We start from the raw sequence: 24,155 nt of genomic DNA, 5'->3' as shown, positions 1-24,155 counted from the left end.
CTTGGTCTACCCCTCTATGAAAAATGAAAGAGATTTAATTTTATACAATTTATCAAACTTTGGCACCTAAAGATTTACCCAATTAAAAAGTGAACAAAGGACTCCAGAAGTCATTTCTCCAAAGGAGTCACACAAACTGCCAACAAACATGTGAAAAGATGCTCAATATGACTAACATTAGAGAATGCAAATCAAAACCCCAGTGAGATACTACCTCACTCTTCTTATTAGGATGACCATTATCCAAGAAAAAATTTTTAGTGAAGATGTGGAGAAATTGGAATTGTTGTGCACTGCTGATAAATGCAAAATGGTGCAGTACATTAAAAATAGTATGGAGGTCCCTCAAAAAATTCAAAATAGAATTACCATATAATCCAGCAATCCCATTTCTGGATATTTGTCCAAAAGATTTGAAAACAAGATCTTGAAGAGCTATTTGCACACCCATGTTCATTTCAGCATTATCCACAAGAGCTACAGGCGAAAGCAACCCAAATATCCATCAATGGATAAATGATAAAGAAAACATGGTATGTACATAAAATGAAATATTATGCAGTTTTTAAAAAGATGGAAATCCTGTCACGTGCTATCACATGATGAAATGAGGTAGTCAGAGAAAGACATACCATATGATTCCACTTATCAAGGATTCTACCTAAAATAGTCTAATTCATAAGAACAGAAAGTAGAATTGTGGTTGTCAGGTCTGAAGGAGAGAGAAATGAAGAATTGTTCAGTGGATCTGAGTTTCAATTTCATAAGATGAAAACCTCTGTAGATGGGTCATACAACAGGGTGAATATACTTAACAATATTGAACTGTACAATTACAAGTGGTTAAGACGGTAATTTTATGTTACGTATTTTTTACAATTGAAATTCTCTTTAATTATTAAAAAACAAAGATGAGCCCAACTCTTTCCTTTTATAGGAAAGGAAACTTGAGGCCCTGACTGTGTAGAAAATTTTAGTGAACTTGTAAAGATGGCAGTTACTAAGATTTTCCCAGTGCTCACAAATGAATTTTTGCCCCTAACTTTTTATAATTTAAACATTTTTCTACAGAGAAAATTTTAATCACTGATATGGCCTATCTTTCTTTTTCTTTCTTTCTTTCTTTCTTTCGTTAAAGAATTTACTTGAGAATACATTAAGCAATAGACGATCTACTTAGTATTTCCATCATCAAATCAAAACAATGAATGCCAGGGCCAGCAAGCCAGGTTAAGGCCTAATTACCATCTTTTTCTTTTGGTTTCCAAGGGTATATATGTAAATATCATTATTGCCATGGACCTGCTTGTTTTATAATTTTTAAATAATAAATAATAGTGATTGTTTTTTCTTCTTTTTAGTTTTTAAAAATTTTTTAAACAAGGCCATAATTTAAACTTGTTTCATTTCCTTTGAATTCTAACTTTCACTCAAATTTCTTCCCACCTTTGACATACTTAAAATCAGAGCATTTCCTTGTTTTAACTCAAAGTAATATCCCAGATGATGTTTCACTTTACAAAAGTATCTTCTAAGTAAGAAATCATGATTACCTTGCTGTAAACCCCAGGGTAAGAACAGAATATTTTCTCTAATATATTTAATTACTAATCAAAGTATTGAGTGTCATTGTAAAAATAAAACAGGAATGTCAGATGTGAATTGAGATACCAAATTGTTGATTTTTAAAAGGAAATTAATTATGTGATCTGGACTAAATTATTGGTTTCAAAAATCCCAAGTATTTAACTTGATATAACTAATATGTGCATTTAACTTTTAAGCAGTTATTCCAAAGTATTAAAAATCTTCACCATTCTAATTTGCAGCCAATTTTCTGTGTGACACATTAGAGGTTTCCATTACCCTTTCGAGTGAGAATAATCTTCATTGTTCCAATGCAACGTCTTAACAGTATGACTCCCCATGAGATATTAGTTCTCACTGAAAGGGAACCTTGGAATCTTAAGAATGATCAAAAACAATTCCATATAATATTTTGGAATAATTTTCATTAGTGATGTAATTTAAGATTCATAGAAGCACTGAAGCCAGTCAGGCTTGCTCACATTCCAACCCAGAAGCTCCACCACTGTCCAACTTTGGTCCGTCATTTATCCTTTCTCAGCCTCAATTTCTGTTTTTGTAAGATGGAGATAACACTCAAGTGCTAGGTTAAAATGAGAAATAAGAATGATTGGACATTTAAAAGGGGCTGGGCAGAAATAAGGCTAATTGTGCTATGGGAAATATTTTTTAAAGGTTTTTTGAGCCAGAGATTGAACCCCCTTCTGGCCAAATGCAGAGTCGTGTAGGGAAAGAACCGTGTTGTATGATAGACTTACAATAGTCCTGCATTTGTTTTCTGTCACCTCCAACACCACTGCGTATTGTTCTGCTTGATTATTTCACTTGGCAGGAAGACATTGCACCCCTTGTACTCCTTTGCATACCCTCTGTGTAAGCAGAAGGAGCCAAGTTTGAGTGTATTTAAAGGATTTAGCTTCTTGAAGTTTGTTCTCCTGCAGAACTACAGGGGGATTTGTCCCAGACCGCCCATTTACAATAAAAGGCCTTCCATGAATAAGCTGATAGGTTATGAATACAGAATAGACTCCTTTGTTTGCCAGACAGGTGAGACCTTACTTTCTCTTGTTGCTAAAAATCCAGGCTGGAAAAATGACTAGCGTTACATTAGTACTGAATTAGTCTCATTCCTTTTGTAATCGTTACGCTTATAATGATTTCACTGAAAATCCAAGAATAACAGAGATCTGCCCCCACCCCAGGGTACTGAGAAATTCTATAATGTTAATAACAGAGCATCCAACAACTGTATAGCAATTTTCAATTATTCAAGGTTCTTTCGTGAACATTATCTCATTTGATTCTCACATGAACTAAATAAGATTGGATGATTCATTCCCATTGAATAAAGAAGGAAATAGAGATCAGAGAGGTTGTTTCTTGCTGAGGGTTATTTAGAATTCCCAGTCCCAAACATTTATCCCAGAATCCCCTTTTACTCTAACAGTGAACCTTGAGTGATCAAGTCATTATAGTTACTAGAATAGGTAAATTCCATGTTACACTGTTTGTTATTTACAACAATTCTACGAAGTGGGCATTATTATTTTTACTTTGTGGACAAGTTTGCTCAGTGTCTTACGTGCTGACTCAAGTTCACCTACATAATGACAAAGGAAGTAAAGCAAGGTCTCTGACTTTAAAACGTCTACTTCCCTTAATCCACAGAAGTGTATCTAAGTGTACCCACTGTGTGTCTTGTGAGCTCACAGGAGGCCTTGCTGTAGACATCCTCAAACTGGTATGATTCCTCTCCATCAGTCCACCGACATGCAGATGCACCTGGCAGTGAAGAGTGGCCCCTCCAGAGATGCAAGGTTGCACATTTACCTGGTACCAGGGATATACTAGGGAGTTCAAAGCCAGCACCAGTGTTATTTTCCACCTGTCAGATCCCCCTCACCCTTTTCACCTCCATGAATCCAAGGACCCCTACTGTGGGAAGATGGGCACAAAATAGCAGGTGTTCCCCAATTGCTGGCGCTGGTGCAGCACAGAGGCTAGGAACAAGACTGATGGGGAAGATCCAGCTGCATGTCCTTGGGCCAGTTACTTAACCACTCTGTCCCTCAGCTTCCTTGCCTATGAAAATGGGGGTAAGGATGTCACCTACCTCCTAGAGTTAGCTGTGCAGATAAAATGAGTTTGTTTTCAAAAGCTCCTATTCCATAGGGATAATGATCACAAACCTGATTTTGTGCCAGTAGAAATATAAAAAGGGATTTAAATTATTATTTTTAGTATACTGTCTTTACATGTACTGGGGAAGTGCCCCTGCCTCTTGTTTTTTTTTTAGGGGAGAGAACCCAGGGCCTCACACATACTAGGTAAATCCTCTACCACGGAGCTTTGGCCCCAGCCCTTTTAAATTTTATTTTATTTTATTTTATCTTATTTTATTTGTTTGTTTATTTATTTATTTATTTGAGCCACTGTCTCACTAAGTTGTCCAGGCTGTCTTAAATTGGCCATCCTCCTATGTCAGCCTCCTGAATAGCTGGGATTTACAGGTGTGCACCACCGTGCCCAGCAGGAAGCTCTCTATTTAAAGGAGGGTTTGGGTCTTTTCATCCTTCTATTCATACTTTTGTCTAATAACTTATTGTGATGACTTTTTCTCTATTTCATTACAAGACTCCCCTTAAGGGCAGAGGACACGTCCTACGTAATTTTATATTCCCACTACCTAGAATAGTGCTAGGCATATAGTAGCTTTTGTTTAGTGACTTACTGAAGGAGTGGAAGGATCACACTGAAGGGTTGCATGTTAATTCTTTTGTAAAATAAATAATCATCACTGAATTTGGTGTCAAGCTGAATTTTCACAATTTGGATTTTCTTTAAAAAAAAGATAGTCGATTTTAGTGGTCAGAGCATGTCATTATATAACCCGTCTAATTACCATTCCATGTTTGTTTTACCAGACAAAAAATTCATTGATGAAAATATATGCCTTAAGTTTTTGGTTTTAATGGTCAGACCCAAACCAATTTTTCAAAAAAAAGCATACTCATACCCTTCTGTACATATAGTCTTTGCCAACCAATGGTAAAGTGGATGTATAAAATTTCAAAAACAGACTTCAAAGTGTTAGCACTCATAATTATTGGGTTCATATGAAACCATTTAAGAAGAATTCTGGGGTTTCAAAAAAAGTGTCAAGTTATACAGTACTTCTGTGCTGGAGGGAATTGTACACACCATCCAGAACATTCCACTTCACTTCTGCAGATGAGAAAAAGTGAAACCCAGAGACATGAATGATTTGAACAGGTCACAAAGCTCATCAGGGACCCATGGGGCCCTGACTTCAGATCCCCATATTCTCCTGCCAGTTGCTTTTGGGACACTGGGCTCAGCATTCTTTAGCAACATTGAAACTGGCAGATACAGGACTGGACCTGTAAGTCCACACCAGCCAAGACAAGGGTCTGATGTCTGGAACACCATGTGGTGGTGATGGTGGATCTGGGCTGTCGTCCAAAAGAAGAAGACCCCTGTGGTCCACATTAAGTCTCTTGCATGTATATAGTCCATTTACGTGGTGTTTAACTTTTAAGGTGTTAGAGAAATGCAGGTCTGCTGCTAGAGAGAGGCAGCACCGGAGGACAACCCACACCCATACAAAAATCTTTATAATGTTCTCTATAATTTTTAAACGTTTGAACTTTAAACTTTTAAACTTCAATAAGTTATGTTGAAGGTTTGATGGAAACAAATTTTAATAAGCAATGGATTCTTTTTTCTCACTGTGGATTTGTATGTATAGAAGAATAGAAGAGGGTCATTTTAAACTATGCAATGTAATGTTATACGTGTTATTTTAACAAAATAACTCATTCTTTTTTTTTTTTTTTTTTTTTTTTTTTTTTGTTTCTGTACCCAGATTCGAAGGATTCCAAGGAGAAGAATAAAATGGAAATCCTGTACATACTGGTGCCAAGCGTGGCCATTCCCCTGGCCATTGCTTTCCTCTTCTTCTTTATCTGTGTCTGCCGCAATAACCAGAAGTCCTCATCACCACCAGTGCAGCGGCAACCGAAACACGTCAGAGGCCAAAATGTAGAGATGTCAATGCTGAATGCATATAAACCCAAGGTAAAATCAGCTGTGCAGAGCTGCACTTATTCCACAGGCTTCAAGTTCAAGCAAACCATCATAAACATACTATGCTTGGAAATCAGATGATGTAGAATCAGAGTTCAAGTGCTAGAGTTCATCTTTAGCCAATGCAAAGACTAATCATGTATCTCTACTTCTGCCCAAGGCACCTGAAACATGGCTTTCTCCGTGTGTCCACTCCAGTGTTGGGCTTGCCAGAGCTTGGCCTTGCCCTGGAACTGTTGGGTTAGACGGGATTTTTAAGAAATCATCTCAGTCAGGCCCTCAGGACTCAGAATGTGAGCTACTACTGGGCGAGGTGGTGCACACTGACAATCTCAGCAGCTGAGACAGGAGGATTGCGAGTTCAAAGCCAGTCTCAGCAAAAAGTGAGGTGCTAAGGAACTCAGTGAGACCCTGTCTCTAAATAAAATACAAAATAGGGCTGGGATGTGGCTCTGTGGTCCAGTGCCCGAGTTCAATCCCTGGTCCCCCCACCCCCGTGCCTGCCCCCAAAGAATGTGAGCTACTTTAAAATTTTGAAGAAGGAGATTGCCTATTTCCCCAGAGTAGACAGAGAGAGAGAGCGCGCGATTCAACATTGTTCATTGTTTACCAACTTCACAATAATGTACACATAATTAAAATTACTATATTGTATAATTAAAAATAATGAAGATGGTCAGCTTTATGTATTGGATTTTTAACACAATTTTTAAAAATCCTTTCGAATCCTATCTTCAATCTCTTTCTTTTTGGTTTAAGAGAAAGGTTGTCCTTCCAACAATCTTTGAAAGCTGTTCTATGATAGCCCATTTAAACCTTCCCTTCTCTGTGCAAAATCAACCCACATCCCCTTTTGCTTTCCATTCACATCTTTCAGCATTTAAGTTGCTCCAGGTCCTGACAAGGAACTCAGGGTCACTGCCCTCACTTTGAATGGAGCACCCGTACTACATCTTGAGCTGAAACCTGACAGGCTCTTACTCTCAGGAAGGCCAGGACCTTGCTCCCAAGCCTCTCAGCAAAGGAATTCACTTAAATCGTGTAGAATTCTTGCTTCCAAAGCCTGTCTTTTCTTCTTGTACCAAATCCAGAGGACTAGTCATTCAACAAATATTTATATTCTCTGTGGGTTAGTGGCCATATTATTCATTGGACACCCATAATAAAATTTAGGGGGAAAAGTCTTCACATTTAAATTAGCTAATCCTTTTGTCTAATAAGTGGAATAACACAATTGAGACTATTGGTCTTTGTTTCATTTTGCTTTGCTTTGCTGTTTAGACTTTTTTTTTAAACTTGGGAGTCTTAATATTTTTGCTATTATGTAAATCATATTTCTTGGTAAAGTTTTAGAGTTCTTTAAATGCTAAAATTTCATTTTCAGAATTTCCACTCCAAGCAAAACCAATGTTCTCTTGCTAAGTGTGAATATTTGCCATAACACACAAACACACACACATAAACACACACACACTGAAGATCATGCAGTGGATTGGGGCATGAGTGGAATGGAGGGGTTCAACTCTTTTGATATCCTAGCTTCCAGATAGCCAATTTATAAACATTGTAGTATTTTATGTAATGTGACCTGTAATCCTTACTACTTAATACTACTATAAAAGTAAAAGAAAATAAAGAGGTTAATGTTATTGCATATTCAGGAGGTTAGACTTGGTTGGCCTTCCAGGTACTTTTAGATATCCCAGGGATTCAATATTCTAGTGCAATGTCATTGTTCAATGAGAGTCTTGCCCTGTCATTTCTGATATTGTAGAGCCTGGGTGGCTGAGAGACCCAAATCAGTTTGATTATAGCAATTACTCTGGGCAAAAGCCACTTACTGGAAATATAGGCTCAAATCAGTTTGGTTATAGCAGTTATACTGGGCAGTAGTCATCTTACTGGAGAGATGAGCTCCTCACTGCTGTGTCAGGAACCATAGAAGTATCATTTCCATTCAGGAAAATTATCATTTTTATAGATAAGGCTTAATCTTAGTTCTATTTTTAGTGCAGACTGGTTTGTAACGTGATGTCCAACAGGCATGAAACTTTGAATTTACATAGTTTTTCTATTGAACATCTCATAGAGTTTTGTGGCATAAATAGAGAAAGCTAATATATATTGATTAATATGAATTGCCAAGAATTATACTAGGGGCTTTTATATCCATTATCTCAGTGAATCCAAATAGTTAATATGCAAGTCAGATGATATCATTACTGTTGTACAGCCAGAGTAACTGAGACTCAAACAGATTAAGTGACTTGTTCAAGGTCAAAGAGCTTGTAATTGGGGAGATAAAATGTAAATATAGGGTTTTTCAACTCAAAATAAAGCTTTGGCTCTTGCTGACCCCTTGATAACTTTTTCACAGAATAAATTACATAGAAAAGGGAGGGAGTCTGGAAAACAACTAAATATGATCCCATCTGGTCAGTCTGTGCCAAGCATCCCCAGGCTGCTGACAAACCTTTCAGAGGCCTGGGTAACACTCACAAACCTGAGTGATATAGCCCTAGCTTTTGCATTTACACATAAAATTTGGCCAGAGTAATAATGGTTCCCCATCCTCCGTAGTCAAAGAGACACATGTAAAACATACTGACATGAGTTTTCTCAGAGACTTGGTGAAATAAACATGGTTTTCATAGTTCCTGGCTCATTTCTCAAACATGCCTTGAAATGAGTGTCAAGATTTCTCCAGTCCAAGGCTTACAATTTGACCTTAAACAGCTCATAAGCACTTTTGAACTAGACTGAAGTAGGAATGGTTCAAATATTTGACTGGGTTGGGAGAGGGAAAAGGAAACAACAAAAACAAATGCTAATTTTTTTTTTCTTACTCTCCTAAGAGATTTGGCTCCAATCAAATTTGAGTTATTCCGTTGTTTGTTTTGGTTCTTACTGAGTGCCTTTTCCTGGAAAAAGCACAAAAGACTTTGTAGACCTTAAAGAAAATTCCTAAATGTAAACAATCAATCTCTAAAACTGCTTTAAAAGGTCAAAGCCACATAAATATTGCATGCGCCTATAAAATGTAAAAGGAAGCGACGCAAATAAGGAAGAGAAAAAGCCCTGAAAACACTACCAGAGCAAAGTCAAAAGGGTATTTGGAGGTGAGGGTGAAAAAGAAGTGAAGGAAAGAAACTGCCTGCCTTCGCCTTCTTTTTATTTTTTTCCTTGGCCCTATTCAAAAGTCAGAGACTCTGGCCTCTTATTTATCCATGCGAATGTGAATGTTCCCATCAGGGTTTAAACTATCTATTTCCATCTCTCTTCACTTGCTGAGCTGCTAACATTCCCCTGAGTGTTTGGATTAAGAAGAAGAGGCTCCTCTGGGAGATTAGAAACCGATACCCTTCCAGGAGGACAATAGGTGGCCACAGACAGACTGGCTGACGAGCCTGGCTTAGGTCCCCTGAGAGGCAGAATGGTGTGGCTGCTAGTAAAGGTTTTTGATGAGGCACCAGTTTCCTTCTGATCTATGGGGAAAGGAAGCCACTGGACCAGAGAGGCGTCTTCATGCTGAGCCTGCGGACAGACAGGCCATGGAGATGCTCTTCTGTCTCTCCCTCTACCTCTCGGGGCCTGGGAGAAATCATCTAGTCTTTTGCTGAGTTTTCTCAGCTGTTCAGAGAAAGAAGTGGACTGTCCAAGTTTCTTTTCCATTTATTTTATTCAGCAAAAGATTATTTAATCAGACCATTTAATCCTCCAATGAGTACTCTAGTGGTATCTGAGCTAAGCAAGATTTTTCTATATTGAGTTACAAATTTTACAATTTAAGTGGGTTTAAAAAAAAAAAGTACTGTGGAAAGTGAACCTCCTCAGTGGAGCCTAAAAACTCCCTTTTCTCTAATTCTTTCCCTTTGCCTCTCATTCCCCTGCCTGCATTTCCCAAACTGGAAAACAGCACCCTTTAAGCCTCTTGGGTGAGGCCAAGAGGCTAGGGAAGGAACTTCTCAGGGAGAGGGAGAGGGCAGAGTCTCCCTTTCAACACAGAGACCCATGTAGCCTTCTGACTCCTGGCCTACCTGGGGATTAGGCAAACAAAGAGGCTCAGAGGTGAAGGAGTTTGAGAACAGGGGCACAGAAAAGCAGAGGAGGCCTTGGATGGGGTGCCGCCAAAGTCTAACCAGCCCTGGTGGGTCAGATTTCTGCAGCTCTTGGCTGATGTAAGAAGCCTTTGAGGATTGTTGGGGGGGAAGGGGGATTTGCCTAGCTTCCTGAAGCTGGTGACTATATTTTATCTCTCTGCTTACCCTCATCTCTTGCCCTCTTCTCTGTTTCTTCACTTCTAGGCAATTCATCTCTTCTTTCTCCTATCCAGCCAAAGTAGTTGCTAGATATGCTGAAACTTGGATATATTCTCTAGACCTGTCCCTTTTGCCAGGAAAGGCTTCTAGGAAGCCCTGCTGTGGTCTGGCTTCCCGTTTTGAACACCTGTCCATACCAGATGTCACTACACTTCATGGTTAACTACCCTGAATAACTTTTCCACTCATTCCTTAAAGCCACTGCCTCCCAAAGCTTCTGAGTTCGCCATTCTATTCACATGGGCCTCCTGGGAGTCACCAATGATGTAATTTAACCCAGTGACCTTTTCCAAGTCTTCATCCTCTTTAATTTCTCTGGAGCATTTGATATCCTTAACCACCATCTTGAACTGCTTTTTCCTTGGCTGCCCTCCTATCTCCTCCTCATGTTTCCTTCACTAGTTCTTCTTTTAATGCCCTAAATGGGAACGCCTCCTAATGTTTGTCCGTCCTCTCATCTTCTTTCTCTCTCTGTCATCCTGACTTCAGCCTCTGGCACCCCTTTAGCTCCCCCTGGAGTACAATAATTTCCCAACCTGGAAGGACCAATCTCAGGTTATAAAATTCATCCAGGCACCCAGGAGTCCCTACCATCTGGGCCTAACTTATTGGTCCAGACACATTTTTCTCTGAGTATATTTCTAGGAGATAGTTTGATACTCTTCAAAGAGCTTGGATTGAAAGGCAGGAAGATAGGATTACAAATCACGGCTAAATTGTTTACTGGCTGTGAGATCGTAAGCAAATACTTTGCTCTGAACCTTTTATTTTCTCACCTGTAAAGAAAGGACAAAAATAGTACTTAAAAGAGATAGTTCGGACACTTTAAGATAATGTGTCTGGCATTCACAGGTACTCAATAGATAGAAATTATTATTATTATTGTTACAGGGAGGACTACAGGTCTTTTAATGAAGCAGAATGTTCCACATAGAAGCTGTAGGGTCCAGCAGCCCAAAGCATTGCCCAGGGTGGGGACAGACACAAAAGAATCACAACCAAGATTATAGAGGTAGCTCTAAGGGGAGATCTGGTATTCTTTGTGCCCATCCTATTGATATGAATTCCCCTGCCCTACACCCTGCTCGCATCCTAGATAAAACCCATCAGGATGGAGAGGATGCAGTAGTGATTGCGGGGAAGGTGGCCAATACATAACCTCAGCTCAGACCTGTGTCTATAGAAACTTGTAGGGAAACAAGTATTATAAATGAGTACCAAGAATGGGCTAAATTCTTCATCACTGAGGTAATGCAGCATTATTTCAATAGATTCTTTTTAATAACCCTACCAAGTAAATACTAGTTTAAGCCTGATTCAGGAGGTTAAAAAAAACAGTTTGAGATTAAGATTTACCCCAAGTCACAGCTAATAAGATACAGAGCTAGAATTCGAACTCAGGTCTGCTTATTTCACTCTACTGCCTTAATTTTCAGGCTGGCTGAAACATATGAGCTCAAGTTAGGAGCACATGGTTGTCAGGCTGACATTAAAATTACTGACATCTGTTCTGTCTATTTCCAAGCAGAATGGATCCTCTCCCATTGACATTGTAAAGTAACTCCACCACAGAATCAACCTTGGTCACCACCAAACATTCAAACTAACTATCAGAAAGTTGCATTATACAGAAAAGAAACGCCTCTGAAGTTAAATCACTTCCAGAGAAGTGCAGCTGAACTCTGAAACAAATGTGGCAAACTATGGGCTGAAACTCCCTCTAGAATTTGATTGCATAAGCCAGAAGGCACTTAGTTCAGCTGTAGTCTTTGAAAAATGTCCGTAATCTCCCAAAATAAAATGGCTGTGGCCTCTAAGCTTTTAAAATTCAGTCATTTCCGTTTATGAGTGGATTCAATTGTTTCACAAATCTAACACTGTTTACCTAAGAACCAAGATAATGCACATGAAAGGAAAATCAACTTTGGAGACAAGGAGATTCATGGCAATAGCCAAGTCCACATACCAAGAAAAATCAGGTTCAGATATTCTCCAGGGCTCTTGTGCCCAATTCTGGCAAAGGTTACTATTGACAGGTTTCGTTTTCTTACTCTCTGCAGCAGGGCATCAACCCTAGTAGTCTAGCTCCGAAAGCTCTCACATCTTGAGCATCCCTAAGGTGGGGAAATCTCAGAGCATTATAACGAGGATGAAATGAACTAATGCATGAAGCTCAGAGAGCACAAAAGGGAGCATCGGGGAGTAGCTGACAAAGCAGGCTCTGGAGTCCGAGTTGAGCACCTATCAGATTCAGGACCAGTTAACCATTCTGTTCCTCAGGTTTTCCATCTGTAAACTGGGGATTAGGCATGGTTACTGATCTCATGGGGTTATTATGAGGAGTTAATATATGCAAAGTATTTATAGCCTAATATATTAGCATTAAAACTATAGCCATTATTAATCTCAGTGTTTAGCGCATGGAAAGTATTCAATACATGGTAGCTGTTAGTAAATTCAAATTACAAACATCAGGGCAGGAACTGTGTCTGCTCTTCATGGGTCTTGCATGGTCCCTCATATATCAGTCTGTATGTGCACTCTTTGGTATATTGTAGATATAACATCAGTTGACTAACTGATGCAACCAACTATTATAAACTAAATGAAAACACAGTAAATTGATAATATGGTTCATGCTATAGAAAGATTTACATTTCAGAACTTTGAATCTCTGGTAGCTGTGCAGAATACAAACCCAGCAACTGCTGGTAGGTAATTTTGCATTTTCCTTCTCCCTGCCTTCCCAAAGCATCTTTTCATGCAGAGTATTATTTTCTCCACCTTATATATCTTAGAATAGCTCAACTGGGTTCTTCACATGCACTGTGGTCCTTCTTCATGTGGGAACCCAGACTGCAAAATCCAGAAAGCCATCTCCATTTATTCCAGTGGTTTTCAAAGTGTGGCCAGGAGTATCAACCTCACTTGGGAGCTGTCATCCATGGAATATCTCAGACCTATAGAATGAGATGTTCTGGAGGTGGGGTCTGGCAATTTATGTTTTAATAGGTTCTCCAAATGGGTCTGATGCCTATTTGATGTAGAATATGGCGATATTTGAGATTCAGATAGCAAGCCAGTCTCCAAGGAATGCAGATCTCAGAGAGTACTGCTTCTGGAGAGAAAAAGAACCTAGTGATGTCCTCCTGCCAAAAAAAAAAAAAATATATCCCTCAAATTTCAATAGGGTCAGGATCTGTCTCATCGGGGCAAAGACAAATGCCATGACATGAAAATTACTCTTCTGCAGACACTTGTGTCTAGCTAAATCTATTTCCAAAGAATAGTACAGGAGATTTGTAAGAGGGCCACAGTCAGCCTGGTCATCAGAACATGGAGGATATACTGAGCTTGAATGACAGGGGTTGTAGAGACTGTAAAGGGTGGTTGGGGCTGACTGTGAATATGAACTTTGGTCTTTCTTCAGCAACTGTTGTTAGAGACCCCTTCCTGTGCCAGAGAATCACCTGGGCCCAGTTTCCTCCATCCTAATGTAGCTCTGCTTATTTTCTCTCCTTTATTTTATTAGCAAACATTAACTATACATTATAGTGGCTTTGCTTTTTATCTGTATGTCCACTTCAAGTGGGACTCAAAAGTAGAGCAGCCCTCAGAAACCACGCCAGAGGTAAACAGTCATAGAGCAGGTTTTGGTGGCCATCACAAAACCTCTCATTTCCTAGAGTAATCACTTATGTAAAATGATTAGGAAATAACAGTTGCTAATAAGCTGCTTCACCAGAAGTTATTTCAAATCTGTTATCACCTGAGGTGTAACTTCCCTGAAGTAGAAAGATAAAGTCACCACGGAGATGGCCCTTCATACCCATCAGTAGCCACCATCACAGTTACAACTTAAAAAACTCTACTCATAGTTTGTTCTTTTATATCTAACATTAAGAAAACAAAAAGGAGCTGGGCAGGGTGGTGCAGGCCTATAATCCCAGCAGCTCAGAAGGCTGAAGCAGGAAGATTGTGAGTTCAAAGTCAGCCTCAGCAACTTATTAAGGCCCTAAGCAATTCATCAAGGCTCTGTTTCTAAAAATATATACATAGGCTAGGGATGTGGCTCAGTGATTAAGTACCCCTGGGTTCAATCCCTGGTATGAAAAAAAAAATTTTTAAGAAAGAAAACAAAAAGAGTCGCACATCCCCATTTCTCACACATCACTCAGGTGAAAGAGGCCACCTACAATCAGCCTGGTCTCTGTCTACCATTTAGTTGAGCCAGTGCTCACATCTGAAATGTTCTTTCTTCATTCTCCTTTTGCTCATTCGAACCCTGACACTGTTGCTCTCCAAAAGTTTCTAAAGGAAGAAGCACAATCTCATCTTCAACCGATCTATCAGCTTCTACATCAACTTTTATCTGCCTCCCCATCAAAAATTATATAATTTTAAAAACCGCACTGAGGCAGATGTGTGTTTACTTTGAGAAGTAAAAATGTTAACATTTTAAACTGAAAGCCTGTTTCAGTTTTAAGGTACTTAATTGCCTTACAGCATATAATAAACCGAGCCCATCTTGTCATTCAACTAATGGAGGGAGTGATAAAGAGATAGGCGCCCAGGACCCTATTCGTTCCAGTGTTCCTTTGTACTTGGTTTACTTTGGCACCGTGCCTCATGTGTATTTTACACTTCTTTACATTTTGTACATCCCTGTATGACAAATACTTGTCAAACAAAAACTAAACAGATTTATAACCCCTTAACTTGAAATGAGCCAAAATTGAACTGCCAAAACTTTATGACTTCATTTTCTTTCATAGTTTTCCACTACATTGGTTCAAACAGACAAACCCCACTTGAGGTCAAGCAGAGGTCATTTCACTTTCATTACTAAAATATAATTTACAATATGCCAGACCTAAACAAGTTTAGCCTAAAGGGTTTGTATAATGTAAACCATCTGTTCCTCAACAATACAGCTAATTTCCTGCCATCACCGTACAGTCTACCGACTGCTTCTTGAAGGGTTTTTATGATTTTTTAACTAGTTCAGGATTTATGTAAAATTTGAAAATGAGTCTATAGTTAAGACTCATTTGTACCAAGTAACTTGAGCATTTTAAAAATGCAAATCACTATGTAAAGGATTCCCCTGAAACCAATTTCTGTGTGGTTTGCTCTGGGCATTACTGTGCTGGCTGCTGCACAGGTGTTCAAAAGAAAGGTTTTGTGAGATCTGCCATTGTATATGTTTTCTACACTTCTTTCTAAAGCAAACCCCAAATTTGTTTTTTGTTTGTTTGTTTTGGGTTTTTTTTTTTTTCTTGGTACAAGGGATTGAATCCAGGGGCCTTAACTGAGCCACATCCCTAGCCCTTTTTATGTTTATTTTGAAACAGGGTCTTGCTAAGTTGACTTAGCTCCTGAGCTGCTGGTATTATGGGCATGCACCACCACACCTGCCACCCAAATTTGGTTTTGAGTGCTTCTAGTAGACTATTCCTTCCTGCTACATAGGTGGGAGAAGACTTGGACTCCATACTGCTTGGTCCATGGGCCCATGGGAATGGTGAGATATGACGAGACACACTTTAGGCCAAAATGTACTCTTTCACGTATCTGGACAGGGATAAAGAACAATTATAATTCTGCAAGTGATCACACCCTGGAGCTCATAGCCCTGCGAGGTGTCAGGCCTGGTCTGAGCCTCCAGAGACATTCTGTATTTGCATCTATGTGGAATTGCTGACTTCAGCCTTCTTTGCAAGTGCAGCTCTTTGGGGTCTCCTGAAAAATCTTGATACTTTCTTTAAGCCTCTTTCTCCTTATGGAGAATGGCAAAATCACCTTTGGAAATTCATTTTTTTGCCTCAGTGGAGGGGTGGGCAGCCTGCTCCTAATAACCAGGGGCCGTGTGTCAGGTTTCACCAATTCCTATCATTCCTTCTTCTCTTCCTATTCCCAGAGTCTGGCCTGCTACTTCCTTGTCCTGTTTGCCAGCATCTGCTCTTCAACATGGGCTCTTGCTGCCTCCACTTCTATCCATTCTTACCAGAACCCTCTGAGGAGTTCTTCAGATCACAACTTTGTATCCACCCTCAGGCTTCCAAACAAATTATGTTATTTTTTTTATCAACTTTTTTTTTTTTTACTAACAATAACAGGACAACAGAGAAAAGTTGTCAAGAAGACACTTAAAACATATATTTTAAAACATAGAAGGAATCAAACTCTAGAGCTACTTAAGGCTAGAAATGGATCTAAATCATTTGCATTTACTCCACTTCTTGGATGACTTCCCTAATGAGGATAATGAGAATGATTTAAAGGACACTTATTAGGTTGAAGTTACTTTTATACATTGTAGTATTTAATCCCTAATGCAACTGGAATAGTTATATTATTTCTTAGATATGGAAATAGGTTCAGAGAAGTTAAGAAACTCACTCAAGGTCAGCAGCTAATATATAGGGCCTCCTCCTCAGGGTTGTGTTAATATTTATGAAGTGCTTAGAATAGTTTTGGCACATAGTGCTATATAAGTATTCACTATTGTTAATAGAAAACAGCAGATCCAAGATCCAAACTCAAACTTGTATGATTCCAAAGCTCACTTGGTTGGAATTACACCATACTGCCTATGGGTCAGTTTCAAGCATTAGGGGAGAAGAGGGTGTTGGGTTTCTAACTCCTTATTATATCAATCTAATGACCCATGGGTTTGTTTCCCAATTCTCATTTTCCCAAAAGAAGTTTTAGTACTAAGTCTCTTAGCCCTCTCTGCCAACAAAAGCCTGGGGAGTGTTGTTTAAGTAAAAAAGAAATACCTACTATGCTGTTCAAGGGACCATCACATCAGTTAGATTCATTTACATCATTAGCGAATGTTATTATTGAAGGCCCCAATCTTAACATCATGTAGGAAAAAGTCATCTTGGGTTACTCTTAATAGCAAAACTAAAATCATCCAAGTGCTGCAAGAGAAAAAAGTTAGTTCAATTGGTCCTTTCTTATCATTGACACCTTGCTCTCCCAGAGGAACTTCATTAGCTGCCACAGGTGCTAGGGCTACAACTCAGTGGTAGAGCATATGCCTAGTGTGCATGAAGCCATGGGTTCAATCCCTAGCAAATAATAATAATAATAATAGTAAGTATAATAATAATAATAATAGTAACAGTAATAACAGAAGGATCCAGACAACAAAGGAAAAATTGCGGCTAGACCTATAATTGCAGAAGAAATTTCCTGATTTACAGGTGGAAAGGCTGACCATATAGTTCTAAATTTAACTATTCATTTTTTTGAATTGATAGTCCATTTACCTATATAAAAAGTATAAAAAGGAATGATAGCAAGTTGGGATGTAGCTAAGTGGTGGAGCACTTCCCTATGAGGATAAAGCCCTGGGTTCAATCCCTAGTACCACCACCACCAACAACAACAACAACAAATAACAGGAAAAATTTCCACTTCTGTGCCCCTTTCTAATTCTTACCACCATACCTTCCAGATAACCATTGCCATACCCCAAGTCTCCTTTTGTAGTTTCTATATGCATATGCAGAGAATTATGAGTATATTCATTTTTCTCCTTTTTTCTTTTTTTTACAAAATGTCACAAACAGCATTAACTCTTTGTTTACTTTTTCTGTTAAATTCAGCAATAGGATTTTGGAGACTTTTCCATATCAGTACAGGGAAAACTTCCTTATTCTTTTTCACAAGTATAAGATATTTTATATACTAGTTCTACCATGACTTATTCAATAAGTAGGTCTTCTCTAGGGGGACATTTGAGTTATTTCTAATCTTTTGCTTTTACAAACAATACCATAAAGCATAGGACTGAATCAATAAGCTTTTCTTTACTGAAAATTTAAAGAAATCATTAAAAAATGCATTACCATTAATTTCAGCACAAGTGTATTTCTAGATTCTTTTCTGGTTGCTTCATGCCTCCTTTCAGATGCTTTGATGTCTTGTCTTAAGAAATGTTTTAATCCACATTATTCCTTTCTTTCACACAGAGCAAAGCTAAAGAGCTGCCTCTTTCTGCTGTACGTTTTATGGAAGAACTGGGCGAATGTGCATTTGGAAAAATCTATAAGGGCCATCTCTATCTCCCAGGTATGGACCATGCTCAGCTGGTTGCTATCAAGACCTTGAAAGACTATAATAACCCTCAGCAATGGACAGAATTTCAACAAGAAGCCTCCTTGATGGCCGAACTGCACCACCCCAATATTGTCTGCCTTCTGGGTGCTGTCACTCAAGAACAACCTGTGTGCATGCTTTTTGAATATATGAATCAGGGGGATCTCCATGAGTTCCTCATCATGCGGTCCCCACATTCTGATGTTGGCTGTAGCAGTGATGAAGATGGCACTGTAAAATCCAGCTTGGATCATGGAGATTTCCTGCACATTGCAATTCAGATTGCAGCCGGCATGGAATACCTGTCTAGTCACTTCTTTGTCCACAAAGACCTTGCAGCTCGCAATATTTTAATCGGAGAGCAACTTCATGTAAAGATTTCAGACCTTGGGCTTTCCAGAGAAATTTATTCTGCTGATTACTACAGAGTTCAGAGTAAATCTTTGCTGCCCATTCGCTGGATGCCCCCTGAAGCCATCATGTATGGCAAATTCTCTTCTGATTCAGATATCTGGTCCTTTGGGGTTGTCTTATGGGAGATATTCAGTTTTGGACTCCAGCCATATTATGGATTTAGTAACCAGGAAGTGATCGAGATGGTGAGGAAACGCCAGCTGTTGCCATGTTCTGAAGACTGCCCGCCCAGGATGTACAGTCTCATGACAGAGTGCTGGAATGAGATTCCTTCCAGGAGACCAAGATTTAAAGATATTCATGTCCGACTTCGGTCCTGGGAGGGTCTCTCAAGTCACACCAGCTCTACTACTCCTTCTGGGGGAAATGCCACCACGCAGACAACCTCCCTCAGTGCCAGCCCAGTGAGTAATCTCAGTAACCCCAGATATCCCAATTACATGTTCCCAACCCAGGGTATCACACCACAGGGCCAGATTGCCGGTTTCATTGGCCCAGCAATACCTCAGAACCAGCGCTTCATCCCCATCAATGGATACCCAATACCTCCTGGCTATGCAGCCTTTCCAGCTGCCCACTACCAGCCAACAGGTCCTCCCAGGGTAATTCAGCACTGCCCACCTCCCAAGAGTCGGTCCCCAAGCAGCGCCAGTGGGTCGACCAGCACTGGCCATGTGACCAGCTTGCCCTCATCAGGATCCAATCAGGAAGCAAATATCCCATTACTACCCCACATGTCAATTCCAAATCATCCTGGTGGAATGGGAATCACCGTTTTTGGCAACAAATCTCAAAAACCTTACAAAATAGACTCAAAGCAACCATCTTTGCTAGGAGACTCCAATATTCATGGGCACACGGAATCTATGATTTCTGCAGAACTGTAAAATGTGCAACTTTTGTAAATGTGGTATACAGGACAAACTAGAAAGCCGTAGAAAAGATTTATATTCAAATATTTTTTATTAAAGTAAGGTTCTCATTTAGCAGACATTGCAACAAGTATCTTCTGTGAAGTTTAACAGTGTCTTACCAAGCAGGACAGACACTAGCCAGGAAAAAAAAAAAAACGCACTGTGGGATTTACAGTCCATCCAGGTGCATGGAGTGACATTGGGATTGGAACATACGGTTTCAAGTACTTAAAACTGGAAACCGTTGAAGAAGAAAAGAACCTGATGATTAAACATCAAACCAAAAAGGAAAGTTGAATGGTGCTTTATGTATTTGCCTTCAGTCACCATGACTGGTTTCTCCCCGAGATGTATATACCATAGCATTTGTCTACCTGCTGTCTTTTCTTCAGGACAAATGTTCAGGAATTATACTGATTCAATTTAGACTCTATGCATGTTTGTATGGAAGTGGTGTTCAGAGTCAATGAGGAAACTTTAGGCCAAATTTGAAATCTTGGATGGAAATGAGCCATAACAATGTATCACATGTCCTGAAGTCTTCTCCACAGTGGGGCTTCTTTGGGAAGGTGCAGAGTATGCCTCTTTGTGAACCACCTTTTCTGATCATGAAGGCCTTTTCCACATTTTCCTTTCTCACTCGTTTACACAAGTCCTTGAAATAACACAGGGCATAGCACCCTAAGAAGGCTGAATGTGGATGCTGGAATTGATTGTTGATTGATAGTTCACCTGGCTGCATTAGGAACGAGACACTGAAGGAGGCATAGCCAGGGAAATTGTCCCTCAACCTAGATAAACATCCATGGGAGAAGAACAAGAGTTCCCAAGAAGACAGCCTCCACAGGAGTTCCCCTGGACCAATAACGCTGAAGAATAGAGGTGTGGCTGCAGACCAAGAAGGCCACATCTTGCAGCCCCAGCCCTATTTACAAGTTGTTTGAGGTGTCAGGGTGCTTACCATCAGTGGACTGTAGGCAAATAGGGAACCCTGTGATGATACCAATAGCTTGGAAATTTAAAGCTCCCCCCTGCCCCCCGCCTCCCCCCCCCCCCCCCCGTGCTGGAAATGTTCACAGATTTTATTTCAGCCCTAAGAATTATAACAATGTATTCATACAATTAGTTGAAATTCAAAGACAATACATTCTGTTTTGCAAGACATTACAGTATTTTGAAAAAACAAGTAATGAGTTCTCATTTCAAAGGGTACCAACAACTGCATTCTTTAAACTGGTAAATAAGCAACATGATCCTTTTTGCCTTCTTTAGAGAGGGGTATCAGATGTGCCTCTCCTGGCATTGACTTGCCAAGCATCTTTTGCCAAGTTTAGAATTCTTATGGGTTTCAAGTCCTATATAGGAAGGAGCTTTATATTTGATTTTTCTCTTGTTAAAAAATAACTCCTTTATTCTAAGAACAATGTCTCCAAGTCTTGTTTTCATTTAAAGCTATGTGAGACTTCCAGGATGTAAATTAATTCCTGGAAATGATATTTCATGAGGAGAATGTAAAAGAATTAGAAACCACCTTGATGTTTCCATTTTTAAAAACACAATTAGCATGGGAAAGCAAGGAAATCTATTTAACAAAATGTGTTGTAATTTTTCCAAACTTGAATTTTCAAAGAACAAACATGAATTTATAGTTACTGTGAACTCAAAGAATTGGCTATATTCAGATTTTCTGGGAGATAAATTAAGACATATTTTTGTGGCATGAATAAGCTGATTCAAGACATTACATTTCTTAACGTTAGGTAGAGGAGAATATTTGTATCCTTTTGTTGCTATGCAACTGTTTAATGATGAAGCTTCAAACCACAATTTTGTATATCATATGACAATCAACTGTTTTTCCAAGAATATTTATTATTTTAAGTAAACACAATTTCAGTGAATCTGAGTTTTTCTAGGAATCCCTTAAAGGGAAATTAGCATTCCATGAGCCAGTAAAATACTTTCTCTGGAAAAACATTATTATGGTTAAAAAATAAATTCAAGTTAGTTTTTTATAAAGAACTATAACATTTATTTTAAACATTTTGTAATAGCTGAAATCATTAAGGTGAGCAATCTAAATTTCAAAACCACTTGTAATAATGTATTTTATAACAGCACTGTGATACTGCATAACACAGTCCCTTTTGTATTAAATAGTATTTTTTCACAAACTGAAAAATATCTTTTGCTTTGTTGACAATGTTTTGTAAGATTACTTTATTTTCAGATTCTTTTTTTGCACAAAACTATGTTTATGGTTTGTATCACAGAAGTGAAAATATATCTTTGCATTTTTATATCTGGTCTGTTTCCTTGTTTCCTTTGTTTGTTCTTAACTCAATATAGATTTTCTTCAAATATATAATGGCAATAATCAGATATTTCACCTTACCATATCTTTCCTTATTTTCACTGCATGCATTTAATCACTGTATTACTTAATGTTTGATTTGTTGTTATGGGCATTTCAAATAGACAAGCATGGAATTGTAATGACGAAAAGGCTATTTTATATCAAGGATTTATGCATTTGTATCACACACCAGAGATGATATTAAACACTGATTATTTTATGCTGCTGTTTATTAAAAATGTTTACTATAAAATATTATTTCCTGAATATTGCTCTCTAGAAGTATTTGGGAATTCTAATATTATTTCTCCTAATGATTGACATTTTGTAGAAAGAAGAATCACAAGACATATTCGTTCATACTTCACTGAAATGATTTTTTAAGTAGGCTTTTAAAATAGACTTGAGGGGCTGGGGAAGTAGCTCAGTGATAGAATACTTGTCTGGCATGCATGGGGCTCTGGTTTTGATCCCCAATATTGGAAAAGTAAAAAAATAAAATAGACTTGGGCGTTCTTCTGCTAGTGACTGCAGGTGGAAGGGAGGCTTTCAATGATTTCATAACCAAATACTATCCACCTATATATGGCCAAGCCTTGAATTCTTAAAATAACACCTTGAACAATTACAATGAATGGAAGGTAAAAAAATGGAATAGGAATTTCCATATGAACTTAGACATCAAAACTCATGTTTTAGGACATTAAAGAAGAAAAGGCTGCCTACATCCTATCATGTCCAACTTAGATTCCAGCCATATTGATAAAATAAAAGAAATGTGGCCATTTAATTGTCACAGCTTATCTTTATGAACTTATTTGCCCAAAAGAAAGAGTTTCCCATCTGGCGATTAATACATACTGTCAAGGAAAATGAGTATCATTATGAAAGTTCAAAGAACTTGTCCATTTCTGCTATTTAATACAGAAGGGAATACAATAAAACCTCCAGGGCCTTATCCATCTGTTTTAGGTACAGCTCTTGTCACCACCTCAAGGATCAAACTCAATAAGGCAATCGCTTCATATGGCAGTGAGATCCCTGTCAGGTTGGGTTTCTCCCTCACGCTTGAATTTCTCAATCTGTCCTTCACTCCCATTCCTTCTTATGTCTCTCCAGCCTCTTGCCTCTCCCACCATCCCCAATCCCTTCAACTCTGACCGTCCCTCGATTCCCTTAATTCCTTAATCACCAACATCTGCAAGCTCCCAGCCTCACTCTCCCATTCTGCCTGCTATGAGGCACAAAGCACTGAATAAAAGAGATTCTATTAAGCCCACCATTGTGTGTAAATAACATGCACCAACTGAAAAAGAAGAAGAGTTCTATTATCTATATACCTTTGAAGATGATTACCTCTCTTGGTGTTTCTCAAAGTGGGGTTCCCAAAGCCAGGCATCAAGAGCACCCAAAAACTTGTTAGAAATGCAAATTAATGAGCTCCACTTCAAAGTTCTAAATAAGAAATTCTTCCTGTGGAACCCAGCAATTTGTGTCTTAATAATCCCTCCAAATGATTCTGACCTACTCTAAAGAACATTTTAGCACTCTATTGTCTTTACAGAAAGTCAAGTTTTACTTAATCAAAAACTCAGCATTGGGCTGGGGATGTGGCTCAAGCGGTAGCGCGCTCGCCTGGCATATGTGTGGCCTGGGTTCGATCCTCAGTACCACATACAAACAAAGATTTTGTGTCCGCTGAAAATTAAAAAAATAAATATTAAAATTCTCTCTCTCTCTCTCTCTCTCTCTCTCTTTCTCTCTCTTTAAACAAAAAACTCAGCACTAAAACTGTGTTAGCTGTTTGACAATCGGCTAGCTATATTTTTCTGTAATTGCTTGGATAAAAAAGAACAGCACAGGCTGGGGTATAGCTAGTGGCAGAGAGCGTGCATAATGCACACGTGCACACACACACACACACACACACACTCATTATATCTATATAGACATATAGACATTTAGATATAGTGAGTGTGTGTTATATCTATATATCTATATAGATAGATACATAGATATAGTGAGTGTGTGTGTGTGGCTGTCATGCTTCTTCTAGTTCACTCAAGTCACTTATTCTTGGTTAGTGGCTGAAAGACTTTTCCCTTCTTATGGACAAGCTCAAAACAACTGGTTTCTTGGTATACCTCTTAACTCTTGGACTGATGGTTAACAAAATGAAAGGAACACTCCTCAGTGTTAACAGAAGCATCCTGAAGGCTAGGCAGGTCTTCTACAGAGGGCAAGGCTGGAAAGCCCCTAGAAAACATCAAACTGGAAGGTGCCAGAGATTCCCCTCCCCCTCCAACCCTTGCACTTCTTGTGACTCCACCCAGTTGTGGGGAAACA

General features: G+C 38.9%; 1 protein-coding gene across 1 annotated transcript in view; it reads left to right on the top strand.

Moving 5' to 3' along the window:
• The window catches only part of ROR1 (receptor tyrosine kinase like orphan receptor 1), a 394,480-nt gene extending 372,484 nt beyond the window's left edge, over positions 1 to 21,996 (top strand). Inside the window, exons 8-9 of the mRNA XM_081305681.1 lie at positions 5,474 to 5,685; positions 17,999 to 21,996. Of these exons, the coding sequence (XP_081161807.1) occupies positions 5,474 to 5,685; positions 17,999 to 19,426 (1,640 nt within the window). The 3' untranslated portion in view covers positions 19,427 to 21,996. The remainder of the gene's footprint in view (positions 1 to 5,473; positions 5,686 to 17,998) is intronic.
• Positions 21,997 to 24,155: the final 2,159 nt, after the last annotated feature.

Source organism: Spermophilus citellus, assembly GCF_964194105.1.
Source record: "Spermophilus citellus genome assembly, chromosome: 9".
NCBI lineage: Eukaryota > Metazoa > Chordata > Mammalia > Rodentia > Sciuridae > Spermophilus > Spermophilus citellus.
Note: the sequence above shows the minus strand (reverse complement) of the source record. Positions and strands in the feature narration are given on the sequence as shown.